The sequence below is a fragment of the Dermochelys coriacea genome, chromosome 5 (genome assembly GCF_009764565.3).
Source record: "Dermochelys coriacea isolate rDerCor1 chromosome 5, rDerCor1.pri.v4, whole genome shotgun sequence".
Taxonomy (NCBI): Eukaryota; Metazoa; Chordata; order Testudines; family Dermochelyidae; genus Dermochelys; species Dermochelys coriacea.
The window spans coordinates 62,966,448-62,982,817 of NC_050072.1; the positions used below are offsets into that span (position 1 = coordinate 62,966,448).

At 40.5% G+C, this 16,370-nt stretch overlaps 1 protein-coding gene across 4 annotated transcripts in view; it reads left to right on the forward strand.

The window, feature by feature from the left end:
• The first annotated feature begins 129 nt into the window (after window positions 1-129).
• The window catches only part of LOC119855863 (endoplasmic reticulum aminopeptidase 2-like), a 47,916-nt gene continuing 31,675 nt past the window's right edge, over window positions 130-16,370 (forward strand). Inside the window, exons 1-5 of one of the 4 annotated variants that reach the window (XM_038402712.2) lie at window positions 5,325-5,392; window positions 8,029-8,110; window positions 10,642-11,285; window positions 13,418-13,556; window positions 14,437-14,571. In XM_038402712.2, the coding sequence (XP_038258640.1) occupies window positions 10,762-11,285; window positions 13,418-13,556; window positions 14,437-14,571 (798 nt within the window). In that variant the 5' untranslated portion in view covers window positions 5,325-5,392; window positions 8,029-8,110; window positions 10,642-10,761. Of the gene's footprint in view, window positions 149-5,302; window positions 8,111-10,638; window positions 11,286-13,417; window positions 13,557-14,436; window positions 14,572-16,370 lie in introns of those variants that run through there. The other 3 variants (XM_043515353.1, XM_038402709.2, XM_038402714.2) reach the window with 3 other exon arrangements.

The following is a 16,370-nucleotide window of genomic DNA, read 5'->3' on the forward strand; positions in this document are numbered from 1 at the left end:
GCCCATGTGGATCGGGGATGCCCAGGGCAGCGCAGGCTCAGGCCCCCCGAACAAAGGAGCGAGTCCGATCTTGGCTCCCGCCGCCTGTGAACGTGAGAGTCAAACACATACAGGGGCAGTGTATTAAACTGCTCCGCGTTGGAATGTGCTGCTACATCGTGCATGGCGAGAAAGTACTATTGTCGTAAACTGCGACCTGATGTAGCAAATGCATACAGGTAGCAGTTTATTGCACTGTAGTATATGTGAACTTGCTACGTGTAGAAATGTGCTATCCGTAGCAGTTATTTATACACGTAGACTGTAAGCAACAGCTTTTGTAAAAAGATGCTACTTCCCTCATAGGTCATGTTTTCTACTTAACTTAAGAACTTCAAGGTTTTTTTCCTCTTCTCTGGAGTCTCTCCAATTTGTCCACATCTTTCCTGAAATGTGGCACCCAGAACTGGACACAATACTCCAATTGAGGCCTAATCAGTGCAGACTAGAGCAGACATCCCAGAGTGATGTTCTGGTTTTTTGCAGCAGTGTTACACTGTTCACTCATATTCAGCTTGTGGTCGGCTCTGACCCCCAGATCCCTTTCTGCAGTACTCCTTCCTAGGAAGTTATATCCCATTTTGTATGTGTGCAGCTTTTGTATGTGTGCACAAACTTTATAATTGTACTCTCTATGCCATTATCTCAATCATTGATTAAGATTTTGAATAGAAACTTATCCAGAACTGATCCCTGGAGAACCCCACTCGTTATGCCCTTTCAGCCTGACTCAGCCCTTTCAGCCTGTGAATCACTGATAACTACTGTCGGAACTGTTTTCCAACTAGTTTTGCACTCATCTTATTTTAGCTCCATCTAGGTTGCATTTCCATAGTTTGTTTATGAGAAGATCATGGGAGACCGTACGAAAAACCTTACTAAAGGCAAGATAGACCATGTCAGCTACTTCCCCCCATCCACAAGGATTGTTACACTGTTAAAGAAAGCTATCAGTTTGGTTTTACATGTGAGACTGCTTGAACTAGCTACATCAGATGTCCTTTTTTAGCAAAGTAGGACCTGTCGCTGAAGCAGGTAGCCGGGTCCTACAGATAGCATTTTCACACACGCACATTTGAAATACAGAGATATGGTCAATATTTCTAGCCGCAGATACAAACGTTCATGCATACAGGTAGGATAAACACAGTCAATAGATCTTAAGCTTTGCAATGATACCCCACATCAGCCATCTTGCATGAAGTATATATTAGCTATGTCATATCCATATCATAAGCATATTTTCATAAAGAATATAGAGTATAATGTCACACCCCACATGTATGTTTGCTGATCTGCAAATAGTAAAGGATCATGCACCTTTGGGTGCAAACACTCATGACAATAGTGCAGAGCCATGCAAGGTCTATGATTCTGTGTGAGATGACAGACAGTGAGGAGGGCGAGGCAGGTTTGTGGGTTTAGAAAAAAAAGGTATAAACATTTTGTATACGTTTATGTATGGGATACATATAAAATTAGAGGATGGTTAACAATGCATTATAAGAAGTTGGATCCCATGGCCACAACCAACCCTGTCTGACCTTATTGGTACCCAGCATACACTGCCAAAACAAAGCTTCCCAAAATACAGTGAGATATCTATTAATGGTGCACCTCACTCTGAATCTATACAGGTGCTTCTGGTGAGTACCCTGATTGCTGAGACAAGGAGTCCAGGAGGCTTGCACACAAGTGACATAGTAACCATAAAAAGAAAAGGAGTACTTGTGACACCTTAGAGACTAACAATTAGTTAGTCTCTAAGGTGCCACAAGTACTCCTTTTCTTTTTGCGAATACAGACTAACATGGCTGCTATTCTGAAACCTGTCATAGTAACCATAGTGACTCTATGCTGACATAACTAGAGTTAATACACACTTAAAGTGTAGATATGGCCTTAGGTATATTAAATGTTTGGGAGAGTTAACAGGAACAGTATGAGGGTCGACTAAGATTCACTCAGGTCTTTAGGCTCAAGGCATTGGAACTGGCCTTACTGCACCCTACAGGCTCAGGAACAAAGAGGCACATTAAAAAAATATATATTTATTTATTAAAATTTCTTGACTCAAGGGTGTATAACTCATGATTTTAGAATTCTTGTGGTTGTAAAGGTATCTTGGCATTGTAGATGTGTGTTCATTATATTTTGAAAGGCAAAACTATAAATGGTTTGAAAAAAGAATTAGCTCAGTCCCTCAGGATAAGTACATTGGCTATTAGCCAAGATAATCAGGGATGCAGGCCCATGCTCTGCATATCCCTAAACCATCCTTTGACTGCCACATGCTGCGAGTGGACAATGGGATGGTTCACTGAGTCATTGCCTGGTCTGATCATTCCCTTAAAAGTACCTGGCATTGGCCACTGTCACAAGACAGATTACTAGATTAGGCGGACTGTTGGTCTGACCCACGATAGCAGTTCTAATTTTCTGTAAAAATTACAATAGATTTTTTTTCAGGGAGAAAGACCTTATAGGAGATAGTATACTGCCTTTACTGAATATTTGAGAATCAAGTTGTACACAATGGCATGTGGAAAAACACTAAGGGCTAGACTGAGGGGCAAAATAACAGTTGCAAAAATGCAATCCCCATTGGTGGATTGAGTCAAAACAAAGTTTTGACACTAGGCCAGAAATTCAGTCAGCTCTAAAATGAGAAGAAAAAATTAAATTTAAAAATTCAGGTAATCCCAGCAGCAGATAAGACAACTTGGGAAACTGCTAGGAGACTCTAAGCAATTAGATACAGTGATAAGGGGTTCTTTGTTTCTGAGGGGATATATGTAAAATGTTTCACTGAATTAAGTCTCAGGGATTATCACCACTGGCAAGTTAAAGCGCTCTAACTTGCTCCCTCAGGGGTGTGAAAAATCACCCCCTCCCCAAGCGCAGCAAGTTTGAGCGCTTTAAAGTGCTAGTGTGAACAGGCTCGGCTCCCAGTGCTCAGAGTTCATCCCCTCATCGAGGTGGATTACCAGGAGCACTGGCACCCCCGGCAGCGCTTTGTACTTTGTAGTGTAGACATAGCCTCAATAGGTTAGATCAGACAAAGAGTTGCATTGACTAGGCATTGGGATGCCTGTGCCTTTAAGAACTCAGCCCTGGGAAGCCAATGCTGAGGTGCTGTCTGTGAGAGGGGAAATTAAAAAAGCCCCTTTGCCCCCTACCATTTTTGCAAACATGGGTGTCTCAGTCCCACTGGGGTAACTGTTACTCTCTGTGCCCCTGCCTGTGCCGGGTTTTGCCCTCTGTCACCCTCTGCTAGCACCTCACGCCAAGCTTAACTGCTCCTCCCTCCCAGCCTTGATTTTGCCCTTTAGCCCCTCTCCTAATTCTGCCTCCAGCTGCTTGACCCCCTCTGACCAGTCAATTTCCACCCCCTGCTCAGACCCTGGCCACCCTCCTGCTCCGATTCACCCCCTTTGCAACCCCTGTAATTAGCAGTCAGCAGATTTTTACAGCTAATAAGGGCAGCGTGAAGAGCAGTGGCTTCAGCAGATGAACTGAGCATGCTCAGTATACCATAGTAGCACATTACTATGGAGAGCATGCAGGCTGTAGCCATGGCATTGGCCGCATCAGGAGTATGAGCTGGGTCTAATACATGTTAGCTGATTGTGATTGATCCCTAGGATGGGAGCTTGTTGTTAACCACATCCAGCTAAATAGACTGGCCCTGTCTAGGGTAACGTTTTCTTTAAAACTATGTTCACCAATATATTTGAATGCATGACCTATTTTCCTAGAGTAGCCAGGGACCCTGTGTTCTTTGTGGGCAAGGACCACTCTATTCAGTAACACTAAGAAATAATTTTGGTCTTGTAAAACTAAAAAAAAAGAGTGTTTAGAGGCTGTACAACTAAGATATAATTATAACAGCATGCTTCATTTACACCTATGGTTCCACCTTATTTCCACCATTTTTTTTTGTTCAGCTGCTTAAGGATTCCAAAAGTGCATCCCATAGAGAGCTGAGATATGTATATGATCTTCTGCAGCCACTCTGTTCATTGTGGGATAGACTGTCCTTTTCCCCTATCCCCAGCTGCCTAGATTCCATCTCTGGGAGCAGAAGCAAGATCATAGGGACCTAATTCTCCCTCTTCTCTCCATGAGCAAATGGCTTCAGTGGGGAGAGTTGGCCAAGCATGAGGGAGTGAAGTTACTTCCTTTTCTTTCACTACCTGCACACCTCAGCGAATTGGACACATGAGGAATTGTAACTGAAAAATGACTAGGAACAAAACGCTTGTTCTTTGACTACTTTATAGTTTACAGTCATGGTAGTTAGTGCATGTTGAAACTTGATAAGCCATTGTAATGTAAAGAAATCCCAATTCAAAATTTCTTCCTGGTGCTCTTCCTAGGACACTGCAGGTATGCACGTGTCTCTTGCACAGCTCTGAGCAGCAAGGCCCAATCTAACCCTCTGCCTTAGACAGACCAATGCTAATGATTCTAACAATGCCAGACCACAAAGTCTGCTCTCTCTCTCCAGCTTGTGGAGTCTTCACCCTTCTCTATATGAGAAAGTCATAACCAATGGCACCAAATTAGTTTAGAAACAGGTTTATTTAAATAGATGCAACCCATGTGTGTGGATACTTTATGTTTTTAGTCTTAACTTTAGAATGCCTTATATCAAATTAGCATAAAAACGTAAGGAACCAATTTAAGCTAAATCTAAGGCATTCTGAAAACTGAAATAAGTATCCACACAAGGGAGTTGCACTGATTTAACTAAATCTGCTTCTAAACCGATTTAGTTAAATCAGTACAACTTCTTTGGGTATAGACAGTCCTTAGTTTTCTGTTTTCCTTTATGATGAAGTCAAACAGCAAACAGTGTTATGCTGACTTACTTAATTGCCACTTATTAGATGCTTTAAGAAAAATCCAAATTGGCTTTATTTTTTATGATTAAAGTTTCTGTGGTAAACTGGCCAAACTTTTATTAGCAATGTTAGTATATCATGTATTAAAATTACAACTGTGCAGTCTAATTGTATCTCTTAGCAGGGGAGTAAGTGGCAAGTAAACCCCCAAATTATAGTAAGTGTTATGAAATTAATCTTGTTGATTGCTCTCAAGACTACAGCAATAACTCAGAAACAATCCCTCATTTGTCTGGAGTGTTCAGAATTGTAACAGGGTGGGTTGCCCATGGATTGGAGAGCCTGGGCTTACATCAGCCCTATTACAGGATGAGCCACATCTGGGTTGAATCAGGTGATCCTGGGTAAAAGACCACAGGAAGCTACAGTCCCTGGTGGGTTTCTTGAAGTGAAGGAAGTGAGTGGAAAGAGGGTTTTTGGTAGTGATCTGACAGTTCTTCAGGAAGGTGGGGCTATGTCTCACTGGAGCCTAAGTGGATGATTGTTTTTGTTTTTGATAAATGAGTTAATTTAATAAAAATGCAGAAGCTTCTTAGAAGGACTGTAGCTAGAAGAGGGAGTGTGGAGTTTGTTTTGGTGGGGGAATAGGGAGGGCATAGGAGAGTACCATGAGGGGAGGTTTAGTTGGCAGCTGGCCCTGTTATGAGAGTACTCTTTGCCAAGGTTAACAGGGAATTGTATGAATTTACTTGTCTGGATAATTGTGCTTCTCTCTCATTATGTAGTGCCATCCCAGGGAAAACCTAGGAGAATGCTGATTGAATCTTTCTATGCCAATCCCAGAATCTGAATACAGTAGGGGTGTGTGTGTGTGTGTGTGTGTGTAATGAACTAGCTGAGGATTGGGAGTTCATAAAATGAAACATCTCAAAATTACAGTAGATATGGGGTATTGCTTTCTTGTTCTTCAAACCACTGTAAAAGAGTTTCCAATGCAACAGAGGCATCAGACTGTGAAGGAATGTTGACTTGTTCATCAATATAACTCTTATGTGATTTTGGTTGTCTTCTTTTCATCTGTTGGAAAAAATGGTTCATATAACTAGTCATTTGTATGATTGGTGTTCATAAATGAAGTCTGAACGTGGAGGGCTCCACAGGTGCCATTCACCATTTGGAACATAAATAGGTTTTATCAGTTCAAAAACTGCAAAAGCAGAAGCTTAAAGCCTTAAAACTTTATGATTAGTATTGTAACTATTTTAAAATGTACAATGAGAGGGTTAGAAGTTCTCTGGGAGCATTCAAGCATGCTAATCTAAACCACCTTGTGAAAGTTACAAGTAGTAGCTAGAAGGCAGGTAGGCCAATAGCCATATTGTCCATTTTTATTTTTTGGTCTGGTACAGACCCGACATCCCCTTATGTGGGTCAAAAACTCTTAGAAATGGTAGTAAGTTGTGCTATCATTTCATCAGACTTTGATCAGTGCTATAGCTGGGCACTAGGGCTCTCAAATCACTTTACCAGAGTCACTGTTCTCTGAGATTAATCAATGTAGCTTTAAAAGATATACAGCTATACACTCTCATATGCCCCCCACACCTGTCTCTCTCTTTAATCTGGGACTTGTCTAATAGGTGTCTGTTAGAGGCCTTATGGAGAATCGGAAGCAACAGGTGTTTATCAGGGTTCCAAGTTGCTGATACGTAAAAACTTTTGAGCAGCTATGGTAACAAAACTAGTTGCTTACAAGTTACATGCAGCATTTTTATACAGATGCTTAGTAACATGGAGATGAGCCAGTTATAAATATCTAGATACCTATGGATAGACAAACTCTTCCCAAAAAAGTTTCTGGCAATAGCTTGCTTTCTCTTCAGCTGCCTTGAGATGCATTCTATTTCAGAACTTTCCCCAGGTCCCTGCATCATTTTACACATCTGAAAACATACTATTGATTTATACTATCCAGTGCCCATACCAATATGGGAATCATGGCTGCCTCCATTTTTTGTTAATCCTGAAGTACTGATATTTGGGAGGAGGAGCTGAAATAGTTTGGGTTATTGAATTTTCTATTAAAATGTCTGCTTATCTCCAAGAGACAGTGGTGTGAGCCATATTGTCAAGTAGAAATGCTGCAATAGGAAACTATGAATGGTTTGACTTCATGACTGAAACTTGGTGGCCAAACCTAGTTTTTTCTGTGAACATTGGGCATAATAGTGCTTTATGTAGTTCCTCTGATACCCACACAATATGATTAGTATCACAGTCCTGGGCTTGAGGCCTTTCTCTAGCTATGTCACCCGCTGATAGAAATTCACTAGAATTTCTTTCTTTAGTGTTAACAAAAGAGGTTAACACAATTCTAAAATATAGAGATCATATGTAGAATTGCTCTACTGATTTGTCATTAACTATTGTGTGGATTAGTGACATGGAGGAGAAAGGTGGGGTGGAAAGTGGGTAGTTCTGGTGTTTGTCAAAAATGGAGAAGGGTTTTTCATACCATACTGATTTTGTTTTTCTAACAAGTGCAGTGTTTTTCAGAACAGCTTTATGAAAAATACTGCACTGAACGATAACATTAATATTTCTCTGCTGCACAATTAATGACCAAATGTTATGGCTTCAGAAATTGCTGTTTATTTGACAATAGAACAAAAATCCTATGCAGAAATAGGGAAGACAGCCAATGATTATAACTGTCTTTTGGGAAGAAAATTCTATTGGAGTAGATCCTCAGACCTTTGACTTCAGTTTAAAATAAAAATCAACAGTACAAATTTCAAGGTTTGGTTTTTGTTTTTGTTTTTTTTAGTCTGGGATTTTCAGATGAGCTTGGGAAGGGGTTAAGTGCCTAAATCCTATTCCTTTTCTATTTTTAAAGCTTCCTCAAATGTAAGCCGTCAGTACACATCTTTATTGCCTTAAAAGCAGTTTTACTACAATTTCAGTCTGTTTCAGGGATAGCTGTGAAGAAAAAGCATATATATGCATTTGTTTCACAAATAACTAAGTATAGGACAGCAGATTGTATTTTGATAAAATATTGAAAAGTTGTTTCTGAAAAGTTAAAAATCTTTCAACTGGCAGCCACAAGAGGTGGCTATTTTCTTATTCTTGTCTCAACAAGAGTGGATGACGACAAACTGAAAAGAAACTGAAAATAAAAGGACAATTCTGCCTTCTGTACGGTTAAAGAAAGAGATGAGACGGTAATGTACTGTAGCACCTATTTGCTTGTTTTATTTATGTTCTGTATTTTATTTTTACTGGATTTTAAAAAAGCCTTTTATGTTATCCTAGGCCTCTTTTACTGGTTTAAGAAAGACTAAAATAATCAGCCACTGAGGGTGAAATTCACTCTGTGCAGAGGGCCATCAGAAGGCCTGTGCAACACTTAAATCATATTTCAAAGACTAGGCCCTGATTCAGCAAGGCACAAAACCTTCTGATTCACTTTAAACATGAGCATTCCCTAGGATGTCTGAGAGCCTGAGCTAGAGCCTTAAGTGAGATTTTAGTGGTGTGTAAGCCTTCTGCTGTGCCCTCTGTATGGGGGAGGGGGTGGCGGGAAATCCAGACTAAGATCTTAGAACCAGCAAACAGTGTTTGGCACATAGAGCAAATACTTAAGGGGAGGCAATAGACCATCGCATTTATCATAGTTCTTTATTCACTAATAAAGACAATTTTGGAGATTTTTCCATTCACTGTTAAATCATGGGAATTACTGTTGCTTTGGGGGGTTTTTTCTGATAACTTGTAACTATTTGCAAAAAGTCTTTCTTGAATGAAACTGTGAAAAATAATAAAACGTAAAACTGGAGATCTCTTTATTCACTCAGCTTCATATTAAAATAACTTTTGTAAGCAAAAGTACAAAATATAATTTCAGTAGTTTTACTTTTATTATTCTGGAAAACATATTAAAAATAATCAGGGACTGAGGCTTAAAAGTGGGGCCCTGATGATTTGTAACAAACAGACAATGTTTAACTGAATTGGTTGCAGATTTTTAGTGTGGGTCATTGATGCACAGTTTGATTGGTATTCTGTTCTCTGGGCATTTTAAGTGCAATTTGTGCTTCTAAGAGTGACTTTGCAGTTTTGAGCCTTCAATCTTATCTAACCTATATATCATGTATTTATAAACATAAATAAGGCTAAGATTTTTGTCAGGGATATTTTTAGTATAAGACACGGACAGGTCACGGGCAATAAAGAAAAATTCACGGAAGTCCGTGACCTATCCCTGACTTTTACTAAAAATGTCCCTGACAAAATGGGGAGCTCAGCTGTGGGATCCCCACACTACCTGTAGAGGTTGGGCAGCTACCGGGGCTGCTCCCAGCTCTGGGGGCCCCCACTGCCTGTAGGGCTTCAGAGCTTCAGGGTCCCCCAGCTCGGAGATCCAGGGTACCCCCGCCACCCACAGTGGCTGGGAGTTTTGAAGGACTCACAGCGCCTGTGGCAGCTCGGAGCTCTAGGGTACCCTACCTGCCATGGCAGCCAAGAGCTCTGGGGAGTGCCCACAGTGGCCAGGAGCTATGGGGAGCCCCTGCTGCCCGTGGCATCCAGGAGCTGCAGCGGCTGGCAGCTCCAGGGGGCACCCAGCTCCTATGTCTATGGGGAACTTGTGGGGTCCCCTGCTGGAGCGGGCAGCAGGGAAACCCTGCAGCTCCCGGCTGACAGGGCTGAATTCACGGAGGTCACAGGAAGTCACAGATTCGGTGACTTCTGTGACCTCCGTGGAAAAAATTGTAGCCTTAATTATAAAGTGTCTTAAAGCAAATCACAGGTTTCTTTGACCAAGTGTCTTGGACTCTTCCCTGTAGCTGAGCTTCATACCAGAGCTGTTAAGCAGAAGTGTGTCAGAGTTGCACAACTTTTAAAATTTCTTCGGTGGTTGACTGACATTCATTTAGGCAGAAAAATGTCTGCACCCAAGCTAGAGCAGCATCATTCACAGGGGTCCTGATCTCTGACATTTGGCTCTCTGCTGCTGAAAAAACAGCCTGGTCTGTGGCACTGGGTCCTCTGGTACTAAATTTGGGTTGTTTGGAAGGGCCCTACTTGGTTTCTCAGGGCTGCTTGCTGCATCTTCATTTTCATGGCTGCTGAGGGGATGCTAAATCTTTTCATCATCCAAGTTCACAACTGGAGGAACCCAACATTTCTTATTTTAATCTTGCATTGTTTAAACATAGGTAAGGCAGTGCTAAATACAGAAGCAAAAACAAAGCAGGAAGAGCCAAACAGAATTTTAAAGAATTATTGGGGGAGGGGGGTTTCCCCCTCCATTGCACAAAAAATTCATTCACAATAAAGGCTTGTTTTTTAAAAATGAAAGTATACTGCTATCATGATTGCAAGTGGCCTTCTGTACATTTCAGTCCACAACCAGCCCAAATATCTTGCACTCTTGCATAACTGTAATAACTATACATACAGTTGCACACACTTCTGAGTATCACAGTTTTTGAAAATCAACCCTTAATGATGCCTTCACCCGAACATGGAACACAATACTTAAAAACATGTGTCTGGATCCTGCAATCAGAGCCATGCTGGCAGACCCCTACACCAGCATGGATTGGATTGCAGGATTGGGTCCATGATGCGTAAAGTCCCTACTAGTTGTCAGAGCAATGTTAACACATTTTTAAAATAAGTCAGGTTCTGCCCCAAATAACTTGATTGTACATATACAGAGTGCTTAGATTGGTCCTTTTCTGTCTTTCAGGATAAGCAGTCAAGAAAGTCTCCGCTAGACAGAAGATGTGCGTTTTTGTTTATTTGTTTTTTTGTTTTTGATTGTTAGAATAAAATGTTGAAGTAGCTAAAATATCAAATCCTATAACCAATGACAACATTTCAGTGGCTGGTGACAATGCTATTGCTATTACACATTTTGAACTTTGTTGGAAATAATTATGCCCTCAGTGGAGAAAGAAGCAGTGAAAACACATCTTTTCCGATAGCAACAAATGGACAGCCATTTCCGTGGAATAAATTAAGGCTCCCTGATTGGATTCTTCCAGTCCATTATGACCTTCTAATTCACCCGAATCTGACTTCATTAAGATTCATGGGATCTGTGAAGATTCAAGTCACTGTGGTACATGAAACTAGCACCGTAGTCTTACATAGCAAACATCTGGAAATCACCAGTGCAGCTATTGAGGAGGAAAATGGAAAGACCCAAGCAGATTTAAAACAAATTAAAGTTTTGGAATACCTGCCCCATGAGCAAATTGCTTTTCTATATGCTGAGCCATTGCGGGTGGATAAGAAGTATTTCCTTTCTATAAACTATATTGCCAATCTTTCAGACGGTTTCTATGGCTTTTATAAAAGTACTTACAAAACTAAGGATGGTCAAACAAGGTAAGTAAAGGCTACAAAAGACTTCATACCATATTGTTATATTGATCTTCTCAATATAAAGCTCTTGTACTTTAAACAGGAGAAAATAATGCTATAATAGTTTAATAACATGCTGACTTTTTATCTCTAAGGGTTTTATTTTGTTTGCTGTACATTAATACTGCTATTGTTGTATTCCACTCTCTTCATGTAATAATGTCTCCCACACCATAATTGTTGGTTTATATTGTTGCTGTATTTTTTCTTTTCTGATTTTATGAAAAAAATGACTATTTAATATTAATTTTGTTCATAAAGTCAGAAAAGAAAAAATACAGCAACAATATAAACCTACAATTATTCCAAAGCTCAATTTAAATAGAAACTGTAAGAACTGATTACTATATCAACCTCAATTAATACACTTTTAGGATAAAATACTACTCCATTATATACAGTGAATATATTGTCTAAAGTATAGATTTCAATTTCATAATCTGATCTTGATTCTAGTATGAGACTTGCAGTGACCTCAATGGAAATTTTAGTCAGCTGTCAAGAATCAGTGAGAGGCAATTAATTAAAGTAAATTGGGCGTATGCTCTTAAATCACTTAGGTGCTTTTGAAAATATTACTCTCTTTAGATAGGGTGCAAACATCTTCATAAACTCTTCAGGGGCGGGACCATCTTCCATTATGCACTTGTATAAACATCTCGGAGTTATCAATTTCTGTTGGACTTTATAAGTAATTCCTAATTAATTGTTCCAAAGGAGTGAGCAGAATCTCACTTTTCGAATACTTCTTCTGTAATTATATGTTTTATGGTGTGGCTTGTCGCCATTTTGGTCCCACGATATGAGAGAGATTAGATGGGTGAGGCAATATCTTTTATTGGATCAATTTCCGTTGGAGACAAGCTTGAAAGCTTGTCTTATTGGTAGGGCCCTACTAAATTCAGAGTCCATTTTGGTCAATTTCATGGTCATAGGATTTAAAAAAGCTGAAATCATTAAATTTATGATATTTAAATCTGAAATTTCACAGTGTTGTAATTGTCAGAGTCCTGACCAAAAAAGGAGTTGTGGGTGTGTGTCACAAGGTTATTGTACGGGGGGTTGCAATACTGCTACCCTTACTTCTGCACTGTTGCTGGTGGCAGCGCTGCCTTCAGAGCTGGGCAGCTGGGGAGCGGCGGCTGCTGGCCAGGAGCCCAGCTCTGAAGGCAGAGCCGCCGCCGCCAGCAGCAGCACAGAAGTCAGGGTGGCATGGTATAGTATTGCCATCTTGACTTCTGCGCTGCTGCTGGTGGGACACTGCCTTCACAGCTCGGTGCCCAACCAACAGCTCTCCAGCTGCCCAGCTCTGAAGGCAGTGCAGAAGTAAGGGTGGCAATACAGTGACCCCTCCCCTTAAAATGACCTTGCGACACCCGTGCAACTCCCTTTTGGGTCAGGACCTCCAATTTGAGAAACGCTGGTCTCCCCCATTAAATCTGTATAGTATAGAGTAAAAGCACACCAAAAAAAACCAAATTTCACGGAGGAAGATCAGATTTCATGGTATGTGACGAGGTTTTTCTTGGCCATGAATTTGGTAGGGCCCTACTTATTGAATCAAATTCTGTTGGTGAGATAAAGAGATTACCTCACCCACCTAGTCTCTTTAATGAGATTACATGTTATTCTGAAGAATCAAAAATAGCTTCAGTGGCAGCATGGATACATAGTTCAGGTCTGTCTCTCTTAGGATTTAACCATTTTGTAATTTTGACAGGGGACAATTGTACTGTGACCTGGTATCAGGATTTTGGCATGGTCAGAGAACCTAGTTACAATACAGTTTTCCCCTGACCCAGTTACAACAAATGACAGGATTCTCAAAGATATATAGGTTCCTAACTCCCATTGATATCAATAGTAGTTAGGTGCCTAAATACAATTGAGGATCTGAGCTTTGGTGCCTCAAGGACAGCACCCACTAAGTGCTTTGAAAAGTCTCTACAGCTACCTTACTGTTTAGATTTCCTTTAAGCAAGCAATTTTCCTTATAGGCTGTCAAGTGAATGTTGAATGAGTTTTGATTTATTAATTTACCTTGGTAAAGAAAAAGACTTTTCTTGCACATTCTGCTGCTTGCTTTCTCCTTTCAGATTGTTGGCTTCTACTCATTTTGAACCTACTTCAGCCCGCCTGGCATTTCCATGTTTTGATGAACCATCCTTTAAGGCGAATTATACAATAAAGATTCGGAGGGATGGGCAACATAGTGCACTATCTAATATGCCAAAGGTGAATATTTTCAGTCATATCCTCAAGTGCTTTGCACCCATGTATGTATTTTCTTCCTTTCTTTATTGGGTGGTTGCTATTCATGTGTTTATATGAGACCAAATAAGGTGGGCCTGTGATTTCCTTATATCAAGCAAAGTGTTGTTTTGTCCCTTGTTTTTACATTATCAATAATATGAGAATAAGGGGGTATATAGAATTAATTCAAAGAAATAATTCTTCATGCAGCATCAGCCTGAGGAATTCATTGCTGCAGAATGTCAGAGGCAGATACCATGGAAGAGTAATTTTGTGAGCTCTTTAGCAGCATCTATAATTATATATGCTAAAATAACAGTAATCAAATCTCATGGCCTGTGTTATTCAATTCTGTGTTATTTTAGATGGCCTTAAAATCTGAATATATGAATCACACTTCAGGGCATAAACTGATTACTGACAGGGGACAGGAAGGAATTTAGCAAAGCAGGAAGGAACATTGCAAAAAAACATTTATCTGCCTTCCTCTGAAATATCGGGTACGGACTATTGTCACAGGCAGGATATTTTTGACTTGATGAACCAATAGTCTGATCATCTGGTATGGCAAATTCTATATTATTATTATGTCCTATATTAAAAATAAAAAAAATCTCTGAGCTGATCATTGGTCCTTTACTCACCGGCCCTGATTATTCTATCCTTCAGCTGCAGGAAGGTTAGGCAAGTAATTTACCCCATCTTGCAGTGCTTGCCTAAGTTCCCTCTTAACTTTCACATTGGATAATATATGTTGAACAGTCTTACAAAGAACAGCTGGCAGTTTTATTGAAAAATGAAATGCGTCTACATACGAAGCAGAACTGAGTATATGTGGTCTGTCCCAATTCATGTTTTCTAGGTAAAGACTCTAAAGCTAGACAACAACCTGTTTGAAGATCACTTTGCAGAGAGTGTAAAAATGAGCACCTACTTGGTAGCATTTATAGTTAGTGATTTCCAGTCAGTCAGTGGTACAACTTCATCTGGAATTAAGGTAGGTTTTAAATGTGATTATATATTCAATTGAGAAACCATCCATTTCCCTTCCTTCCATGGCCAGCATAGATCACTCAGACTTAACAATTGGACTTACTTTCAGAACCTGTCAAGAATGCTCTTTACTTGGCTAAAAGGGTCAGCAATGTGTAGTGCAAATCAAGTAACTTCCAACAGTTTGGGGATGCTGCCTACACAATGGTCTTAGCCTTTGTTGAACTTTTAGGAATCAAATCCAGGGTTCACCCAACTAAAATCCACAGTATAACCAACAGACCACATCAAGGTCCTGCCAGCTATACTGAAGATGTAGAAAGTGGATAAGAAGGTATGGTATGTTGGTTGTTTATTGGTGCGTTCTCAGTGCAGCAAATTTTGCTCATGGGATCTGGACAAGTACACATGCTTCATCTTGCCATAGCAAGATGGCATAGGTGCAGATCCACAAAGGTAGTTAGGCACCTAAGTCCCAGTTTTAGGCACACCTGCAATCCATAAAACCACTGCTCACTGCCTCCTAATGCTGTAGGTGCCTAAACTTATTCAGTTGCCTATATTTTCTCTGTAAAAGTCCTCTAGATGCCTAAGTTTCTGTTTCACCCACTGTGTTATGGGCTATTCTGATGTCAGGCTCCCTCAATCTCTCCTTTTGAAGTGGTTCCACTTTGGATAACTACTTAATTACTGAAACAGGGGGACTGGACCTCAGGTTTCCCACTTCCCAGATGGGTGCCCTAACCATCAGGCTACATATCAGAATAGCCCATAGGTGGTTAGGGCACTCATCTGACTGGTGTGGGAGACCTCTGTTCAAATCGTTTCTCCTCAAGCAGAGCGGGGAATTGAGTCTGGGTCTCCCACATCCCAGGTGAGTGCTCTAACCACTGGGCTAAATGTTGTATGGTAGGCACCCCCATCTCCTCATCTGGTTGTTTTTTGTGGAGTAAGGCACATATCTAACTCATTTTTACAAGAAATGACTTAAGTGGCTAAGAACCTGATACGAGGAGAGGGTTTCTGGCTGTGGACCACTAGCAGAGCTAAGTACCTCCCTGCAGCCTGGACTTGGGTGCCTAGCTCTGTGAGAAAGGTGGGCTTAGAATACACCTCTTTCTCAGCATCTCCCATTGGCTAGTTTCAGTGGCTAGGATACAGGCTTTTGTGAATACCATTCTTTGGCACCTAGTTTTCCCCATTTATTATACAGGGAACCTAAGCACCTGTCATAAATATAAAGGGAAGGTAAACACCTTTAAAATCCCTCCTGGCCAGAGGAAAAACCCTTTCACCTGTAAAGGGTTAAGAAGCTAGGATAACCTTGCTGGCACCTGACCACAATAACCAATGAGGAGACAAGATACTTTCAAAGCTGGAGAGGGCGGGGGAACAAAGGGTCTGTGTCTGTCTGGGTGATGCTTTTGCCAGGGACCGAACAGGAATGGAGACTTAGAACTTAGTAAGTAATCTAGCTAGATATGCGTTAGATTATGATTTCTTTAAATGGCTGAGAAAATAAGCTGTGCTGAATGGAATGGATATTCCTGTTTTTGTGTTTTTTTTTGTAACTTAAGGTTTTGCCTAAAGGTATTCTCTATGTTTTGGATCTAATTACCCTGTAAGGTATTTACCATCCTGATTTTACAGAGGTGATTCTTTTTACTTTTTCTTCTATTAAAATTCTTCTTTTAAGAAACTGAATGTTTTTTCATTGTTCTTAAGATCCAAGGGTTTGGGTCTGTGGTCACCTATGCAAATTGGTGAGGATTTTTATCCAACCTTCCCCAGAAAGGGGGGTGC